This window comes from Stegodyphus dumicola, chromosome 5 (genome assembly GCF_044657685.1).
Source record: "Stegodyphus dumicola isolate Sdum_Otavi_A_Nest chromosome 5, ASM4465768v1".
Classification (NCBI taxonomy): Eukaryota; Metazoa; Arthropoda; class Arachnida; order Araneae; family Eresidae; genus Stegodyphus; species Stegodyphus dumicola.
In genome coordinates this window covers 38,533,527-38,555,347 of record NC_140772.1, presented here as the reverse complement: position 1 = coordinate 38,555,347, position 21,821 = coordinate 38,533,527, and the positions used below count along the sequence as shown (strand labels likewise).

General features: G+C 32.1%; 1 protein-coding gene across 2 annotated transcripts in view; it reads left to right on the top strand.

The window, feature by feature from the left end:
- The window catches only part of gammaCOP (coat protein (coatomer) gamma), a 60,504-nt gene that overhangs the window by 12,071 nt on the left and 26,612 nt on the right, over window positions 1-21,821 (top strand). For both annotated transcript variants that reach the window (XM_035351418.2, XM_035351419.2), the window contains exons 4-11: window positions 880-1,031; window positions 3,193-3,217; window positions 5,369-5,419; window positions 12,391-12,483; window positions 12,593-12,679; window positions 18,804-18,920; window positions 19,023-19,063; window positions 19,163-19,364. In XM_035351418.2, coding sequence (XP_035207309.1) covers window positions 880-1,031; window positions 3,193-3,217; window positions 5,369-5,419; window positions 12,391-12,483; window positions 12,593-12,679; window positions 18,804-18,920; window positions 19,023-19,063; window positions 19,163-19,364 — 768 coding nt within the window. The remainder of the gene's footprint in view (window positions 1-879; window positions 1,032-3,192; window positions 3,218-5,368; window positions 5,420-12,390; window positions 12,484-12,592; window positions 12,680-18,803; window positions 18,921-19,022; window positions 19,064-19,162; window positions 19,365-21,821) is intronic.

The window sequence follows — 21,821 nt, the reverse complement described above, 5'->3', positions numbered from 1 at the left end:
TCATTTAAAATTTAAAAAAAAAAAAAAAAAAAAAAAAAAACCAGTTCATTGTTTTCCATGGTTGAGGTAATGCTCATTCTCTCAATAAATATTGCATTGCTCATATTTTAAATTGCAAGTCTTAATTTTTCTTTTAAGGTTATGCTGTTGTGTATAATGTAATTAGATAGGTGCTTATTTTTCTTTCTTAAAATGTGCTTGAAAAGTGCTTATAGGTGCTTATTTTTTTAACTAAAATGTGGCTATGAACCCTGCTAGAGCCATCAAATTTTGAATAATGTAATCCTCCACTCAAACATGGGCACTTGGAAGCCCGAAATTTGAATTTCAAATTGATTTTATTATCTTTCACATTTTGTAAAACTTTTAATGAATTTTTGTTAACAAATTCAATGATTTCAAAGCTAGCAATGGCAACACTATGCAGAAAAACGTATCTCCAGCACCTGAGACTGTCTATTGGAAAGTCAAAAGATATGCTGTTTTTATGTATTTTGTGATATTGCTGTTCAATTGAATTTTATGTGGTTTAAGTGTGAAGAATATATTTAATAAGTAAGGGTAATGCATAAAACAGTACAAAAAAAACTCTTTTGGGTCTTACAGGAAATCTGAAAGCTTTCAAATTTTTTTTAAAGTATGTTTTCTTTGTATATACATTTATCATTCAAAAAATCTTTTGTTATTGAGAAAATTCTCCTGATTTTTGATTTCAGAATATTTAATTTTCAGAGTAACATGAAACATTCTTACTTTCATAATTGAAATTGGCAGTGAAAATTATTTGAATAAATGTAGTCATATTTTGACAGACTGAGGTGGGCATTTATAACAATTTATATTGCTTATGGATTTTTTCATGTATATTTATTATGACAGGGAGAACAGTTGGGTACTGTTGAAGCAACTGAAGCATTTTTTGCTATGACCAAATTGTTCCAATCGAATGATCCCATTCTTCGTCGTCTAGTTTACCTGTGCATCAAAGAGTTGGCTGAAATAGCTGAAGATGTGATAATTGTAACTAGCAGGTTTGTAATTTAAATTACTTATGATTTTGTATATTCTGTATTTTATAATAAAATGTATAATTTCCTTGTTCAAACTACCACATACCATGTCAATAATGGTAAATTTATCACTTATTTCCAAATTCTTGGCATTATAAAATCAAAAAACAATTTAGCAGTATGTAAAATATGACTTGTATTGAATGGGAAATATTATTAAGAATAGTTGTTTTATTCAATTCAGTTTGCTAATTTAAAGTCAAAAAATAAAATTAACATAATTTTATTGTAATCATAGCAAAGGGTTGCACTTTGAAATAAATTGAATTATGCTATTTTATTTTGTTGATAAAGTATTTGTAACATTCTTTACAAATACTGTTTTAATATTTTTGAACATAGCTCTTATGCATTTTCTTAATTAATGAAAACTAAAACCTGTCAAGTAGAGCTTTAAGAAATGGCAAAAGTATTAAAAGGGAACCAAGCCAGAAAATGGATAGTTTCTGAAGGAATAAATACCTCTTAAAATTTCAATAGAATACTTTTCTTTCCCACTGTTCAAAAAAAAAAAGAAAGAGGAAAGAAACAGTCAGAAGACGGTTGTCGTGTATTGATTTGAATTGTAATAATAACATACTATGAATTCATGTATTAAAAGGTTATTCTGTTTCAAAATAATGAAGACTCCATCATAAATACAAGATGTAAATGGCACTTTTAATTGACTATTGAAAATGGAACTCTTAGTAATTTAACAGTGCCATTTGGCTGTAATCATTCCAATACTAGTCAGCACTTTCAGTGTCTGAAGTATTCAAATTTAAGTAAATTTTATCTTCATGAGATGTAAAATTTTACTGTGATCTATTTAACTTTCAATACTAAACTGTACTTTATTGGAAAAAAAGGCCAGTTCTGGTAAAATGTCCTTTATGAATTTAAATGTACCTAATGACTGTACAGATTATTGCAGCCTTTTTTTTCCCAGAACAAAAAAACATGATTCGTCACTGGCAAAATTTGTATAACATGACTTAATGCAACAGGTTTTCAAACAAATTTGTTGGCCTTTATCAAAAATTAATTACACAAAATTTTCTAAGTGGTTGTAAACTTAGTACAGTTGAACTTTGAATCGCAAAAAATCCAATTCACAAATTATCTGAACTAAAACTCCTCAGATGGTAAATGGTATTTAGAGCTATGAACATTCAAGTTGGCTACATGCAATTTTCAAAAGCATTTCGAAGTAATCTGTGCCATGTAATTCACAGTCAGGGACTTCTGAAAAATTGATTGCTTAAATTTCATTAACAAAATATAACAAGTGACTTACAGGCAGACTTTCAGTATTTACATAAGACTTTTATCCATTTAGTGAAATTGCATGTGTGAAATCATGAACTAGGAAATTAACAATGAAGACACGAAGAAGTTGCTAGAGGATCATAAAAAATGAGCTGGACAGGAAAGAACTAAAACTCGGAAGTTGCAACAAAAAATGATTGGGGGGGGAACCTTTTCAAAAGAAAGGGGGAAAATAATGATATAAAAAATGAAATAAATGTAGAAAATAATGAAAAAATAATGTGATATGTGAAATTTGTGCAAAATGAGGTAAGATGTAAAGTTTTCACGTAAAGATATCAACTCGGTAAAGGGCTGCAACATGAGCATTTTTAATGACTGTGTTATTTCGCTTCAGAAACACTTTTAAAATGCAAGCAAGTCACAATAGGTGAATTTGGAGTGAAACAAAGAACCAATGAGCGTCAAACACAATGTATTTAGAAAATGAGAAACGATAAAATGTTCCTAAAATCAGTTATCTAATATTTTTATGGAAGACTGTTTTCACGTGCAAACAGTAATATCTTCCTCATGATTTTCCATTTATGCCATCTCTTTTGTGTAGGTGCAGTAAAATTTTCATGTATTTTATGTTTATTCTTTTTTTACATGATTTACATTTATTTTGGATTAAGAACTTGTACTTAAAGTACTGTTGTAAAATTTAAATTAAGTGGTCATTTATAGTCCAGAAATGTATTAATCCATTTGACATTAATTTCTACAAGGCTTACTGCTGCTGTTAACAAACAAGTGAAATGAAATATCTATTTAAATATGCAAATGTTGGATACATTTTTGTAATATTGGTGCAATTTTTCTTTTCTAGCTTGACTAAAGATATGACTGGCAAGGTAAGCAAGTTAAAATAAGAACATTCTGTGTGTATTTGTATTGTTTTTCTTATTAATATGTTGAGCTCTTAATCTCAATTTCTTTAAATTATGTATCAGTAAAATTTGTTCTTAAAATTATAATTATTTTAAATCCTCATTTTATATTTTATAAAAAAATTGCCAAATATTTTTTGCACAGAAATTAAGCAAAATTAACTCTTAAGATGAATCTTTTAAATGAGTTATCTTATTGTGCAGTTTGTATATTAATAAAAAGTTTTACCAAAACAGCCAATTTCAATTTTTACATCATGTATATTTTGTTACTCATCTAATTAAGAAAATACTAGATTTCCAAGTCATTTCTTTTGTTTATAGTTTTGTAAACTTCTTTTTGGTTAAAAGCAGAGAGTTGTCGCAGTGTCATGTGTGTTCAAATCATATGTTTCTTAGCTTTATTCATTACAGTCTATTAATGTTATGGTGTTGAAATAATGCACTAGTAAGATATATTGCCAGAATAGTAGCAAACGGTTGAGAGAAGTTTTAAAGGTGGAGGTTAAGATTACTTTGATTACAAAGGGGTATGCAAAAGAAAAGAAAAAAAAAAAAAAAATACTGGGAGCTATTTGATCTAAATTATAAAGAATTTCACGTGCTATTAATAACTAGATTTTTTTTAAAGGAATTATACTGTGAGTTTCAAAAGGTGCACTGTAAAATTTCGTAGCTTTGCCGTAAGGAAAAACAAAATATAAATATTGTTTATAGAAGAGAAAGTTATAAAATAACATGTGTCAAATAAAATGTTGCTAGAAGCTTCCCTTCTCCTCCCCCCTTTTTTTTTTTTGCAAACTTCTTAGAATAATAATAAATTACATCACTTAAAATTGATTGTTATGAAATGTTTTTTAATGATTTTGCGTGATAGGTTTTAAAACGGATCCTGTTTTTAATATTGCTTATAAATTTTCCTAAAACAATTTTAGTTTTTTATGTCAGACTGTTTTGATAAATGTTTCTAACAGCCAGGAATTTCTTGTACTCCCTGTAAAAAAATTCTTTTAGTTATTTTTGATATTCCATTTTAAAATGTGTTCTATTTATTGAAGTTTCTAATATTGAAAACACACAACCTGTAACTGTGTACAGTGGAACCTCAAGATACGAATTTAATTCGTTCCAGCATTAAGCTCGTATAGTGAATTTCTCGTATCTAGAAACAAACTTCCCCACTGAAAATATTGGAAATCCAGGTTAATCCATTCTGTGTCCCCAAAAATATCAACATAAAAATCAATTTTTCTAATAACACTGGTAAATAATATAACCGTAGTTTACCTTTATGATAGCTTCAGACTCCTACCTTTTAACTGCTTCTTGTTAATTCACACCAAGAACAGCTTCTCAACATCTCTAATAGTTTTGGACGGTGCTTGGAAGTAACTTTAACTCTTTTGGCTACACCAAGTTTCTTAATTTTTTTCTGCTTCTTCAGAATAGTGCAAATCGTCGATGTCAAAAGGCCGTAAGTGTTTACCAATTCTGTCACTCTTACACCACACTTGTTTATGATTTCTTTCTTAATTTGAACAGTCTTGGCTTCTTTATTTTTCTTTGCAGCACTATCTGAGGCAACAATCTTCTTGGGAGGTATCGTGAAATAATTATTTTCACATTAAATGTAATAAACAATTGACTCGCAAGTGCACACTTAGATCAAAGAACACTGAGTTATCTGACGAGGGGTTTCCCGAGTAGAACCAAATCGGGAAATGGCACCACGCGTACCAACAGCCTGGCTTATTGCTTGTTACTCAAGTCGGTGGTCGTATTTAGAGACAAATGTTTTGCTCATACTTTCCTTGTATCTCGAACATACTGGTGCTCGTGTCTCAAGGTTTCACTGTATTCCAATTAATTTGATGTGCTGAAATATTTTTAATTACTTGTGGATTAAAAATTTAAATTACTATTACAATTTTCAGTTAAAAAAATGGACAGTAACTGTTCTCAAGAAATTAAGAATTTCTTAAAGCAGTCTACAGATTATTTTGCTTCGGCAATTATATTGTATTTAGATGTTTAAAATAATTGAACTGTTCCTTGATTATGTCCCTCAGACAATAAATTATTTGAATTGAGAATAATTTATAATTTTATTTTCAGGAAGATCAATATAGGCCTGCTGCAATTAGAGCTCTGTGTACCATTACTGATGTAAGTTTTTAAATTTTTATTAAGCCATTAAGTACTCTAAAATTAGCGTTTGTATGAAAGAATTTGTATTGGTATTTTCACAAATTAAATGTTTAATAATCAGTAATTACACTGAAAATTTTAATTGTATATTATATCAAGTACAATTTAAAAAAATTGTTGCCTTTTGAAATTTGAAAACATATCTTCAGACTTTTATCAATTTTCATAATTTTTATGAAACTGTTGTAGTTTTATTTGGAAAATTCTTTTTTCACAAGTTTTGCAATTTTTTGTAAGACACATTTTGATATCTATCTGTCAGTTATATATCTTAAGTGCATACTTTTAGCAATTATTGAGATTACCATTTAAATTTTACTTGTTTTTGAACTGAAAACGAGTTCTATCCTTTTTGTAATTTATCAGTATTTTGGTGATTTTTAAAAATGATTCAGTTATGAAAATTTTATTGCAGAAATTTACTTATTTCTTGACACTTTTTTATTAATGAGCATAATGTTATATCATTAAAATGATGGCATTTAAAAATTTTTGTTTTAGAGAAATGAACATGAAAATAAAAATTCAGCACCTGCGCATTGATACCAGTGGTGTAGCGAGCATAATTGGTGACCGGGGCATGACGCCTTTTTTCCCCCTCCAAAAAAATATAATATACTCAGAATAAGAATCCGATACAAATAACGATAGAATGCAGTACCTACCTACAGGCTCATGTTATGCTTTAAATCTGAGATTAAAAATCAAGACTAGGATTTGGATTCGGAAATGTGTGTCTGTCAATGAAAAACTTGGACATATGGTCATCTAGAATTGGTTAAAAAGATATTATTCATTTTACATATTTATAATTGTTTAAAAGTATTCACTTTTTAAACTATGAAAAAAGTTAATATAAGTAGGTATATTTATTAATAACAATATTTAATTATTATACATTAATACAATTAATTGGTATGCATACTTTTTTCTTGTCTTTGAAGCAAATTTATCAGTTACTTTATCAAAGTCGATCGTTTCAATTTTTTCTTTTTGCACCCTTCATTTGCGCGATCTTGTTCCATTGTGGACTGTAGATATGTTAAAAATATTTTTAATTTCCTGTACGAACCTTCACAGCTAGCAACTGAAACTGAAATAGAAAGGTTATTTGAAGTGAGACTCTCAGGTTTGGAAAACCTTCTCCATGTGAGATTATAAAAGTTAGTAGCTGAAATGGAGTTTAGGTTCAATTTCTTTTCTACTTGCAGAGTAATATCTTGCAGTCGCATATTTCAACGTAGTTCTGTTCAATTAAAATCAGTATTATAAAATTCACCCAAATTTTTACAATTTTTTCAAGATCTTTATCGATATTAACCTTCTATAATAAATTTTCAATGTGAAGTAAAAATCCAAGTTTTAAATTAAGATCACTTAGTTGTGTAAATCATGTACTTATTTCCTGCTACAGAGGATTGAGAACACTTTCCATAATGTGAGAAATTTTACATTCTGCGAAAAGGCTCAACATTAGCCAATTTGCTCAGCATTTTTCAGCATCTTTGAACATAAATTGTTTATCAATATCCCATTTTTCGCAAAGAGACTTGACCTTTTTTATTGTTTCTTCTCAGATCTAGTCTCTAATTTTTGCAAGTTGAGATGCTAATGGTTCAAGATCATTTAACGCTTCTGTAAAATTCATCTTAGGATCTTGAAATCTGAGCTGCAGATGATCAGAATTAAAATGTCAGTGTGTTTTGCAATAAAATTTGTAGCTGTCACTTACAATACTGTCCTGTGCTAATTTTTCTAATAGTTCTATTACTTCTTCCAGCTCATTGACAATAATGCTAATTGCTTGTGTTCTGGCAGTCCTTTCATGTTTAACCATTTCCTTAAAAGTTTTTTTCATAATTCCTATCGAAATGTTGAACATGAGAAAAAAAAGTGTATAAGTTTTCAGTTATTCCAAAACATGTTACAAAGACTGAATCTTGCTTAACTGTACTAAACTACTGCAAAATTTAATGAGTGGTTATCACAATTTACAAATAATGCTTTATTATTTTTCTTATAATTCTTTCTTGAAAGCCAGGTATGTGACCTGACGTCACAGCAGCATTATCATAACATTGTGATCTGCAGTTTAATAAAATCTGATCGAAATTTAATCTTTCAAAAATTTTATTTTCAGTTGAGGTTGCATCTTTAGCATGTATTTCATAAATCACAAAGATTCTTTGACAGAAATTTTTCTGTTGGTCAATATCCACACAAGACTTGCAACACTTTGTTCTCAATGAGCGATTTCTAAGATGATTTATTTTCTAGTAGTGGATCAAACTGAGCGACCAATTTAAGTAAAGATAATAGGTTTCCGACATTTGTACTATTCTGAAGGGCTAGATTTTCGACATGACTACGTAGAGGAAAAATGTGTAGAATCGGATGCTTCATACAAGCTAATATTCATTGTAATATTTCTTTTCGGATTGTGCATTTTCTTCTAACAATTCATTAATTCTCAGTTTTTAATTAATCTTCTTTCTGTTTCTTTCCAAGTGTTAAACGATTTTCAATAATTTGGACTTTTTCCTGATTAATCAATTTATCATATTTCATCCAGTTATTAAAACAAGATGGTGTTATGAAAGATGATTGTGAGCAGAATATGGTGTAATAAACAGTAAAGCAACAAAAGCAGTATGCTGCATTATTTTTTGGTGCATATAATAACCAAGATCTGTTAATTTCAGTTTCTTCTTCATTATCGACTCGTCGATAGAACAAAGATTTTGGCATTAGACGATATTGCTACTGCATTTATACTGAATTCTGAAATATGCAAGATCCATAAATAATCATTTCAATTTGAAGCTGGTTCAGTATTATTGGAAGATTATTAGTGAATTTTAAATAAGCAACACTTTAAATTCCAGAACGTCCTGATTTTGCATTGAGTGTTTCTGTTGCATTTTCTGTACTTATTATTAGATATGAATATGGATTTGGAACTTCTGATGGGCTTAGGCCCCTATCTTCAGAGTTTTGTATATTATGTGATAACGCATCACAACAAAGTTTAGTAGCAGTAGGAGCGCAACCTGAATCAGATTCTTACTCTGATTTTACTTCTCCATCCTTCTTATCTTCTGGTTTTTCCTTTTGCAGTTTTTTTATTAAATAGGATTCCATTTTTATTCTACATTTCTGAGAATCTTTTTCTTGCTCTGGCTTTCTTATCCAATTCCGAGAATAGCTAAGTTTTTTGCCTGCCATTGACATGGTCTAAATAAAAAAATATATATTAAGATATTACTTTTGAACAACACAGCAACAGTAAATAAAATATTAAAAAAAAGGAAAACTTACTTTATTGCAAATTGCAAACAATATAGTACTTATAGTATAGTTGGAGTAACGCAGGAAGGTCAATTCCAAATGGTACACGACCATTTGTTTGCCAGAAGTTGTTGAAGAAATTCGAAAAAAGCAGAAGGGGTAACTCGTTCTTCATGACAATGCGAGCTCTTGCATATCGGCTCAAACAAAAGAATATTTGACTGTCCAAAACATTGGCTAGATGGGTCATGCACAATACAGCTCTGTTTTGGCACCCAATGAAATTTTTTATTCCTACACATCAAAAATAAATTACATGGTCGGTAATTTGTGACACCCGAAGAAGCAGTTTGGTTGATGCATTCAAAATTCATGTTTTGGAGTTACCTCAATCAGAGTGAAAAAGTGGGAAAAGTGCTTCAAAACTTGGTTCAGATACATGTAAAAGTGTATTGAATCCTCATGGAAAATATTTTGAAAAAAAAAAAAAAAACTTTGATAATAAGCAGTTTTTTATTATTAGGCCAAAAACATGAACAGCAATTCTCATGTTTTAATGTCTTTGCCTTTCATATTTGGCAATTTGCAAATACTTTCTTTCTGAAATTTCAACTAGTTGATGAATGTTATGAAGCGCACTTTCTGAATTTTCTTTCAATAAAATCTAAAAAGTTATAGTAAATGTTGTCTAATTCTCCATTTCTAAACTTTGATATGTCATTTTTCTTTTTAAAATTTGCTTTGTAAAAGTTTTTTCACTTTATGTTTTAATGAATTTTACTATCATGAAATTGATAAATATAAATATAGGCATAAGAATTATATTAGATAGATTTTTGTTATAAATGTAAATATTGTACAGAATTATATTCAAATAACTTCTATAGATTTAAAAAATGCCTGTTTTTATTTCTGTCCAAAACATGCACACACAAAGAATAATTTCCATTTTTCTGTCCCTTTCTGATCTTCACTTTCTGGTTTTCAACATTTCATAAAACTGGAGTCAATTTGGCATAATTTCAAGTATACTTGTGACAATATCCATTCTACGCGAATATCCACATGTATGTATCCACCACGTGTCAGGGTTATTCCATGTGTAATAAATATCTTAATTTTGATGTATGTACAGTTTTGAATACACAAGAATTTATATGCTTAAAATGTTAATGACTATGCTGATTTTATTAAATTTCTTGTACTGACAAGATAAAATAAAGCAAGCAAAATAATATAAAAATAATAAAAAACAATAAAATCCTTCCTTTTTTGTTATTATTATTAGCCTGACCACTATAATATACAGATGGAGGACAAAATAATGCAAACACCTGTGAAAAAGTATGAGGTATTTCACACCTGCAGTACAGCCGCACCACCTGCAACAGAAGTCTGAAACCTAGTGAGCATGAAGAGGAAGGTATCAGTCTCTCAACAGCAGTCACCTGTGTTCCATGCTTCGGTCGAACTAGCTGTTGAAATGTCACACTTGTCAGAGTTCCAAAGAGGAATAATAGTTGGAGCGCGTTTAAGTGGAGCATCGGTTACGGAAACAGCAAACCTTGTGGGGGTGTGCAAGGAGTATGGTATCAGCCATTATGACAACGTACACGAAAGAGTGTAAGATGACGTTTTCAAAGCACAACAGTGGCCAAAAATCAAAGCTGGTTGATAGGGAAAGACGGGTCTTGAAGCGCATAGAAGCCCGAAAGCACAAGCAGTCGTTATACAAGATAACATCCAAAATGAACAGTCATCTCCAGGACCCCGTTTCAACAAAAACTGTCAAAAGGGAACTTCATGCTGCAAACATTTATGGCAGGGTGGCAATTCGTAAACCTTTGGTGACTGCAACTAATGCTTTCAGGCGACACCAATGTTGCAGAGATCACAAAGGCTGTCACCCACAGCAGTGACAACAGGTAATATGGTCAGATGAATCGTCATTCACCCTATTTCAGATGACCGGACGCATTTATGTCTGGAGAACGCCCAAAGAAGCGTTTCATCCTGACTGCCTTTTGCCGACTGCGAAGAATGGGGGTGGCACCGTTATGGTATGGGGTGCGATATCTTGGCACGGTCTTGGGCCACTTGTTATTCTGCATGGGAGGATCACATCCAATCAAAGCATTTTATGGGATCATGTCCATAATTTTGTCCAGACTGTATTCCCTGAAAAGCGATCGCTTTTTCAAGACGACAACACCTCTATCCACACTGCTAGGTGTATTCAAGAATGATTCGAAGAGCATGACGATGCAATTGAACATCTCGCTTGGCCCCCCTCAGTCTCCGGACTTGGATATTATTGAACATTTATGGATTTATTTATTCGGAGTCCAAACTTCGTTCCCAATTTCCACATCCTTTCACAGATCAATGGGATATGATGAGTCGGATCTCATGTAAGTGCATGACACGTGCGACGCCTGATCCATCCGGACTTTCGGAATTATAGACTGCTCTGCAGGAGAAATGGCTTAATATTCCATTAAATATTGTCCATGACCTTTGTGCATCTATCTCACATCGCATTCAATCTGTACTTCAGTCTAACCCCCTATTAATAAAGAGTTTCCATTATTTCACAGGTGTTCATATTATTTTGTCCTCCATCTGTATGTTCATCCATTAGCGAGTTATCCATTATTATTCCATTGTTGTCCATTAGTATGTTTATCCATTGTCAGTGAATAACTAGTCACTTATGTGGCTAGCTGCCTATAACAGTTAGAAAAATGTATGATTTTAATTAATCCAGCTAATGTAAATTCCTGGGTTCAGCTAAAAACTAATAACTGAAATGAATCTGCATTTAATGCTTTTAAATTGTGTAATTTGTTCATTAATGACAAGAAAATTAACTTTCTTACACTTCAGCAAATAGCAACAAACTAGCATGTAAAAAGATAAAAATATTTAATATTGACCATTGGCAATACATTTCTTTTAAATCTGAGTTTTTATATTCCATTTGAATGACGAATTACTTACATTTTGTCAAGTAGCAACATATTTATTTTACATCATTGAACTTTCTGGTTATTCAAACATAAATATCTTATGCTTCGATGAGTAGCAGCATGAAGCTTTTAAATCGCCATATTTTTTTTTATCAAAATTCGTTAAACTCGTACAGAATGCAAAGCAAATTTTAAAACAAATTCAAAATTCAAAGTAGACTTTCGAGCTGCATATGTTCAGGTAGAGGACAGTGTGTATTCAAAATTTGGTAGGTCTAGGTGCTGCCTAGACCTACCAAATTCACATACAGATTTATGAAAAGTACAGTATTAATGAGCCATAAAGATAGCCAAACGAACATTTTTGCCATCTAAAAAAATTGCTGATTAGCAATATTTTATGGCTGTGTAATTAGTCAAAGTAGTAATTTTTCTACTGATATAAAATTTCCGCTGCTATACAGCTGGACCTCATGTTGTGTTTCTCATTTATCTAATGTATCTGTTTGAACTTTTAGAAAGCATAATTTCCATTTGTAATTATGAACATGCCATTATGAATTTAATGTTGTTTCATCTATAAAATTCACTAGGTTTTTCTTTTCTTTTCTTTTTCTTTTTTTTTTTTTTGTTTATGTGTATATTTATTGTTTTACAATTTCTTTGTGTCAGGGTGGTATGCTGCAAGCTATAGAGAGGTATATGAAGCAGGCAATCGTTGATAAAAATAGTTCTGTATCAAGTGCTGCTTTGGTGTCATCATTAGTAAGACCTTTGGCTATGTATATAAATCTGTGCAATTTTCTTTTCTTTCTTCCTTCTTTTTTATTCCCCCCCCCCATGTTGGAATATAACTAAAATATTACAATTACAGCATCTGATGCAGTCAAGTCCAGATGTAGTGAAAAGATGGGTGAATGAAGCTCAGGAAGCTGTGAATTCTGATAATGTTATGGTTCAGGTAATTAATATAGCTATTAATTTTGGTTTTAACTCAATTTTCATGTTTTACATATCGGTACAAAAACTTCTGCTTTTACATATTTATGGACCAGCATTTATAGACGTGCTTTTTTTTGTTCATTGCTAAATGAATAATTTGCTGAATGATAAATGCATGTTAAGCAGCTTTATTTATGGAACTGTTAGTAATAGTGTTGCATGTCATTTAATTAATTACATAGTTCTGTCATCATGAGTAATTAAATTTGATATTTCAGTATTTTCATCATTTTAGTCATTAAATCTGAACTTTAAATTTAGCACTAAACTGTTCAGTTAAGGGGAGGTTTGAAAGGTAGCTGTAAAGGTAAAATAATGGTTCTCTTTATAAATAAAATGGCCAATGTGTATATATTTGATGTGGAGCTAGAAAGTATTTTTAGAAATTTTCATATAATTCTGGGACATAGGCAAGTGTTAAAAACTTGGCAAATACTTTTAATTTATCAGAATATACTTTTCATGATAAAAATTTTTCTTTTCAAGAATGTTTTTAATCAGAATTATACAGGATGCAGCAGAAGGAACTTCCTGATTTATGAAGCCAATAAAATCCAAACCAAGTAAAATATAAATGTTCTCTGTATTCCTTCAAAGTACACGTAATGCCATTTTACATGAACGTGGTTTTTGTTTTATATAAAACATCACTCAAGTGATGCCTTCTGTTGTTTATGTATCTCAGTAGTTTTCCAAGACTTTGAGTTATTTTAAGCAGAATGGCAGCAACTTCCTGCCTCCTTCAGTCATATCCTTCAGAGCTTTAAAGTTAGACACCCAACAATGAATGCCTAATGCTTTTTTTATCAGGAATTGGGTCCTGTTGACTGAGCATGAAGTGGATGTAAATGGCAAGCTGCATTGTGAATAAACTGCAATGCAATGAACATGTGATATTCTCTTGACTAAGTTATGATCTATTCTAAAGCAGCATGCAACTCTCTATTCAATAGTACGTTCTCCATCACTGTAATCTTTCCTAAACCATAGCTATGCTACTCAGAAATTGAGGTCTTTCTGCTGCAGCCTGTAAATATACTTTACACATTTGCTGTTGGCCATGCTTTGGTGCATGGTGCAGTAGTATCCAGTCAGCTGCAGTACATAGTGAGATATACAGGGGTTGGACAAAAATATGGAAACACCTTTAAAAAAATATGTTTCTTTGCTTAATATGGTGTAGGAAACCTGTTGGCATCCAAAACAGCTTGCAGTCTTCTTGAAATGGATAAATACAGTTCCTGTATGTTTGCCAAGGGAATATTATACCATTCTTCCTGCAAAGCGGTGGCAAGTTCAAGTAACGATGTTGGCGGTGGATAACGAGAACGCACTTTCCGTTCCAACGTAGACCACAAAGGTTCAATAATATTCAGGTCTGGTGACTGTGGTGGCCAGGGAAGATAGGACAACTCATCCTCGTGCTCAGAAAACCAGTCCTGGACAATGTGAGCTGTGTGAACAGGGGCTTTGTCGTATTGGAAGACACCATCACCATCGGGGAACAAAGTTCGTACCATGGGATGAACTTGATCGGCCAAAATGTTCACATAAGTCTTGGCAGTCATGTGCCCTGACACAGTTATCATGGGGCTAGCAGAGAACCACGATATGGCTGCCCAAACCATAACAGAACCCCCGCCATGTTTCACTCTTGGCAACAAGTAGTCTGTATTATAGGCTTGAGATGGCGTTCTCCAAACGTAAACTCGGCCAAAAGTGGGAAACAATGTGAAAGAAGACTCGTCAGACCATATTACTCGCTTCCACTGCTCTATAGTCCAGGCTTTATGACTTAAACACCACCTTTTCCTGTTACGGGCATTAGCATCACTGATGAGTGGCTTCTCAATTGCAGCACGGCCAGCAATTCCCTGTTTATGAAGCTCCCTTCTAATTGTTTTGGTACTCGCAGGGTTCGGTAACACAACATTCATTTCAGTAACTTTTGCAGATGTGGTCTTCTTATTTTTCGTCACAATTGCCCTTAATGATCGTCTGTCATAATCACTCAGGACACACTTTCGTCCGCGCTGTGATTTAGCAGATGATGTTTTTCCGCTTTTCAAATATGCAGAATAAATCTTCGATACAGTACCTCTTGAAACGCTAAACACCTCGGCTACCTTGCTTACGGAAGCACCTACCATACGTGCTCCAACAATTTGCCCACGTTCGAAGTCTGTTAACTCTGACATGATGCAATGACAACCTCACATAACAGTACTCCGACAACAACTGAACTGTTTAGCACATTTACGAAGTTGTTATAGGTGGCGTCAAAAATGCCAGCGCCACCTACATATTTCATTAAAATCAATCTTTCTTTTGAAACATGCATTTCACGAGGTGTTTCCATATTTTTGTCCATCCACTATATGTTAAGACTGTTTTCAGTCTAGTTGGTTGTGTATTAATTTGTTATACAGTACAAAGTCCGAAATCCGGACTCGTCGGGACTTCGGCTATTCCAGATTTGGGATTTTTCCGGATATTAGGTCATCAGTTTAAATCTAGTAAGATGGCATGTAGAAATTATGAAATTAAAAATATGAAATTATGATTTATGAAAAAATTAAATACCGTATTTACGCGAATCTAATGCACATCGTTTTTGGCCAAATGTAGTATTCAAAATTAGGGTGCGCATTAGATTCGAGTGCAAAGTTCGCCGATGACGTCAACCAAATTTCTCGACTACATTTACCGTTATATTTATTGTTGACACATTATTGCATAGAGGATACAAACTGCATGGTATGTAGTCATGAAATGGAGGGCAAACAGAGAAGAATGTCATATGACGCTACTTTCAAACGTAAAGTAATTCTTTATGCTGAAAAAAATGGCAATAGAAAGGTAAGGAGAGAGTTCAACGTAGCTGAGAGCAATGTTCGCTTGTGGCGGTAACAGAAATTGGTACTGTTTGCAACTAAAGCTAGTAGAAAGAAATTCACTCCCCCTCACAAAGGAAGACACCCTAAAATTGAAGAAAAAGTTTTGGAATTTTTACATGAAAGCAGGAAGAATTAACAAACTGTGACTAGTGACACCATAAGAAATAAAGCAAAAGAGGAGGCTGAAGTTCTTGGAATACCAAAACAAGAGTTTAAGACTAGCCATGGATGGGTGGATCGGTTTATGAAGCGGATGGGTTTATCTCTAAGACGCTGTACAACAATATGCCAAAAGCTTCCTGCAGATTTTGAGGGAAAACTACTAACATTTCAGCGGTATGTCATCACACTTCGAAAGGAAAAGAATTTTATTTTTCAATGGAGCAAATTGGCAACGCTGACGAGACGGCAATTTGGTTTGATATGCCTCGTAACTACACCATTACAGAGAAGGGGACTAAGGAAGTTATCATCAAAACTTCGGGATGTGAAAAACAACACGTAACAGTGATGCTGGCAATAACAGCAGACTGGTGCAAACTTCCTCCTTTCTTAATCTTCAAATGGAAAACATGCCCTAAAACCCCTAAGAATGAAAAGCTGTTCCCAGATGATGTGCTGATTCGAAACCAAGAGAAGGGGTGGATGACGGAATCATTAATGCTTGATTGGCTCCGAAATGTATGGAAACGCCGTCCCGGTGGGCTCTCTAATCCACCATCAATGCTTTGTGTGGACGCATTTCGTGGTCATCTCACCGATGACGTAAGAAAGAAGATGCACAGCCTAGACAGTGATCTTGTTATCATTCCTGGAGGGGTGACGTCTGTGTTACAACCCCTGGATGTTAGTATAAATAAACCCTTTAAGGGGTACGTTCAGGCGGAGTATGAAAAATGGTTTTGTGAGCCAAACTGTGTATTGACCCCGACAGGAAAAATTAAGCGTGCTGCACCGCACATTGTTGCACACTGGGTTTCTGCTGCCTGGAAAAGCATCGAAACACCAATGATTGTGAAATCTTTCAAGAAATGCTGTATTTCAAATTCATTGAATGGCAGTGACGATGACGTGCTCTGGAACGCCGAGGATGACGATGACGAGGAAAGAAGAAATGAATCTGCTTCTGACGAAGAGAGGTGCGAGGATTCCAGTGATGAAAACATTAGTGAATAAAGACGTTTACTATTAATCACTGATTGTAGAAACTGTTATGATTTATTTCATGTTCATATTTTACGATAGGTACCGTATATACGGTAGTGCTAATTAACAATGATTGTTTCACATGACAATAGCCCACTAATAGGTTAATTCTATGTTCTGCTACTTTATGTATAAATCCATTGTTGTATAAAATATGGTATCTAAATTTAAATAAAATTATCATACCATTAATTGATAGTTTATATACAAATCCATTGTTGTATAAAATAAGATTCAATAAATTCCTCATATCATTGATGCACATTACATTCGCCGACAAGCAAATTTTTATTATTTAAAGTTTTAAAATGGGGATGCGCATTAGATTCGCATAAATACGGTATTTATGATCTAAACGGTATCAAAATTTACAAAAAAAGCTTAATATTTATTTGTTTAGCTTATGAAACGTTTCTTTCAATGTAAGTTGTTTAAGTTGCTTCGTTTTTTGTGCCAATACTTTAATTCTGTAGACAGACATAATCTCTTGTTCAGTTACACTGTTGAAGTCCTGTAATAATAAATGCATGTTAAGCGGCTTTATTTATGGCACTGTTAGTAATAGTGTTGCATGTCATTTAATTAATTACATAGTTCTATCATCATGAGTAATTAAATTCAATATTTCAGTATTTTCATCATTTTAGTCATTAAATCTGAACTTTAAATTTAGCACTAAACTGTTCAGTTAAGGGGAGGTTTGAATGTTTTTGTATCGAGAATTCCGACTAACTAAACAATAGAAATTTTTTTGTTTTCAGTAACTTCTCTGTCACTTTCTTCATTATCGGTAGCGGTATTTTCTGGATCTAGATTTTGTCATTCATTAATTGATTGATGATTGAGAAGCATTGTCATCACAATGAAAAATTTCTTTCATATCATCTTTATTTATTACTGCTTCTCCACATTTCTTTACAAAATTCGTTAATTGGAAAATTTCACCTTTGTTTTGCGATATCCGAAAACCATTAAAATTAGTGGATGTCATCATCAAATTTAGCTATCCTTCACTATACATATTTGGCTATGCATCAGGAGCTTGGTGACTAACGACAAGTTGTTCCATTACATTTTATCTTGCTTCTATTGCGCACTGAGACAATTAATCCTGAATTGTATTAGTTTAGTTATTTTCCATTACATTTTATCTTGCTTCTATTGCGCACTGAGACAATTAAGCCTGAATTGTATTAGTTTAGTTATTTATTATATGTATGTCTTTTCTTGCTCATGCTTAAGGCTTATCAGAGTTCTGAGTAAATAAATTCCCACATATACTTAAGCCTTATTGAGGTCCGGCGCTAGATATCTTACCGCCTGAAGCAGTCTCTGTGGGTCCTAAGTTCTGTGACTCTGTGCAGCCATACTAGCCCTGACGCTGGTTCTGGGTTTATGTGAATAACAAATCAGTTATTCTTAATTCAAATAGCCCTAAATGTAATCTTTAGGTGTATGAGTATCATCAACAAAATCTATTTTTAGCATATGGGAAAGAAATTTTTGGTAAATTTTCCGTCAACATTTTTAGCGCATTTAACTTAAATCTATAATTATCGCCAAGCGTAATGTCGACATAAAAGGTTACCATACTCCTTTATTATTCATTTACTAACATAAAAAAAATGTTTAGGCATTGCTGCACGAGTCCTTCGGGCCTCGAGTTACATAATAGCTGCATGTGTAATGAATGTATCAATATTTTAAAATAATTTTTTTATATCCATTTGTTCTGTTTGTTCCCCCTCTTTATATATATGCCATAAATAATGCAGCACAAAGAATGCTATTTGAAAATACAGTTTTATTGTAATTTATCAAACTTCTTTTTTTAAGCATATTTGTGGAAAGTACCCTTCCTAATTATGATTTTAATTGAATTTTTCAATGAAAGATATAAAATAATTTATAAATTTGACTGCATTATCTGTAAAACACTCAAGGAAAAGAGTATAATTTAATTATATTTCTTTTATACAGTATCACGCCATGGGATTACTTTATCAAATCAGAAAAAATGATAAACTAGCTATCTCCAAACTTCTCACAAAATATACTAGGAAATCCTTGAAATCTCCATATGCAGTATGTCTGTTGGTAAGTAAACTCATTCAGAATTGTAAACTGAATTAAACATGTTTCAAAGTGTCAGTTTTCAAAGTTCCTTTTTTTTTTTTTTTTTTTTCCTTCTTCTTAAAGATTCGAATAGCGTGTAAACTAATTGAAGATGATGAAGCTGGGTGAGTTTTCTTAATTTTAGTTATATAAGCTATTCATTGTTATTGAAATATTGCAGAATTTTCAAGATTATAATTCTTCCTTTCCTCAATTTTCTGCAGACCAGAAAGTCCTCACTTTGATTTCATAGAGAGCTGCTTGCGACATAAAAGTGAAATGGTTATATATGAGGCAGCTCATGCTATAGTCAACATGAAATCTACTACTCCCAGGGAACTGGCTCCTGCTGTGTCTGTCTTGCAATTATTTTGTGCATCACCTAAGCCTACATTAAGGTTTGCCGCTGTCAAGACATTAAACAAGGTGTGTAATAGTAATTTTGAAGGATTTGTATTTAAATTTTAGTAATTTTTTTATTATATTTATTCTGCATTCGATTGTGTAGTAGAATATTAAGGTTTTAGAGAAAGGTGTACTCAATTAAACAACAAAATGTAAGCTAAACCTAATTTTTAAAAAAATATTTGAGTATTTGATTGTTTAATTTTTACAATAATGACATCTTTGCATTGATATAGATTTAGGTTAAAATAACATGCTGAACAAATATTAATTTAGAAGTCAGACAACAAAAATCAGCACAATGTTTGCAAATTTTCACAGAACTTGTTTCGATTGTTTTACCAAACCATCCTCAGCTACCAAAGTGCAAATGAATGAGAAGATCTCATTCATTTGCACTTTAACAGCCGAAAATTTGAAAATATAATGCTGATTTTTGTTGTTCGACTTCTCTTCATACCCACTCAAACCTGTAAGAAGTGAACTCGAACCGTTGTTTATCTGGAGCTTTAAGAATAAAAGTAGTAAATTTTTAAGTGGTTATGAAAAGTCATCTGGTAAAATTTTACAGAACAAAAAAAAACATCTTTTTTTGGGGGGGAGAGGGTCATTCTTCTCCCCATGTATACTGCAGTTTGTTTTTAGCTTCAGAAATTATGAAAAAATTGCAGAAACTTAGCATTGTGCAAATTTAGCACTGTGCATGGTGTCATTCTCACCGTTCACACAATAGTTTCACTTAAACATCAAAATTACTTGAATTTGATATCCTGCACAAATTTTGATCCATAAAATTTAATTGTTTAGCCGCTTCCCTTACAAATTTTTTTGAAAAAAATTGCATAAAATCATCACATTTTTTTATTTTATTATCAAATACAAGGAAATGAAACAAAACAAAATATATAGGTTTTAAGTTGAATTTTTAATTTTTTACAGGTGTAAAAGCATTTAATTTTAATATTAGTTTACTATCCAGAGTTGCCTCGGGCAAATAAAAAAAATTGTATGATAGTTTTTGAAACAAGAGACAACACAAAGTGATACCTGACATTCTATACACTGGTATTTGGTCTCTTTTCTTACTGGCTTACCTCTGGAATACAGGAGGACAGAGAACACTGTCTCATTGGATTTGTTTTTTGGTAGTAGGAATAACATCTGGAAAATGCGTTGAGATTATAATCACTAACTGAAAAATTATCGCGTTTGCTATCTTGCATCATCACCATTATTTTACTTTTTTCAACTATCATTCTTTATATATTACTAATTCACAACCGACGTATACTAGACAATAAGCATGTGACCAATCCGTCCAAAAGAACCGCGAAACCAACAAAACTTGGCAAACTGCCAATAAACTGCAGTATTTATCTAAGTTGAGCATTTGCAAGAGATAATACCAGATTTCTTAAATGCTGAATTTTCTTTAATCAAGCCTGATTTTAAAATCAACACTGATTTTTCAAGTTATTAAATTTATGCAACTTGTATCATGTTTGCTTATGTTAATATTTTGGTTTGTTACAAAGTTATTGATTGCAAAATAGAAACATTTATTTTAAAAAGAAATATCTGTTCCATATTGATCCTTTTTCTCCTCTCACTGCTGCAATTTTTTGGTAGTTCTGTTATCAGGACTTTATTCAGAAATTGTGTGTATGTATACATGTGTGTGTGTGTATAGGCACACTATGTACATATATTTCTGAATCTGGTCCCAGTAACAGAAAAGTACCCAATTCTTTAAGGAGTGATAGTCTAATCACCTACAAAATGCATGGTTTTATTAAAAATACACCCAAACTTGGGTTAATTTTTTGTATAATTTTATATTTATACTATCTGTAGCATTAAAGACAAAAAATTGTACTTCTCCATAAACTTCCTTGCTTGTGCCTTCAAAACAGTCTGTGATTGGAGATATATGCGAAAACATTTTCTTTAAACATTATTGCATGTTTTTGTCTTAAGAATTCGCACTGTTGGCCAAATAGACATGTCAGGTAAATGTACTGTCACTTTAGTGTCACAGGCCAGAACGATATGTGCAAGATATTTTCAGTAAAAAGATGTATGTGCACCATTTCCCCTTGGCTGTTGTAAAATGAAATGTTTTCTGTTATGAATATTACTTTTCAAAAGTAAATATTGTCAAAATAATATATCGGAAAAGTATAAATTGTGTACAAATGGTTTTATATGAAGGTATATTTGTATAAAGATTAAGAGATTGACAGAAAGTGTGCGAGTAGAAATACTGGTCTCATTACTTGTAAACAGGATTGTTAAATAATTTTCTTAATTGTAAGAAAATTTTTGAGAATTGATGGATTTAACTTTTTTTGCAAGAAAATAAGCTACTGCATTCATGCAAACATATTGGTTCGTTGTACCTCACTAATTGTGTTCATTTCTTACACAGTGCTTTTCCCTTCTCGTGTTAAAACACCTTGCTGTTATTCTGTGATTTAG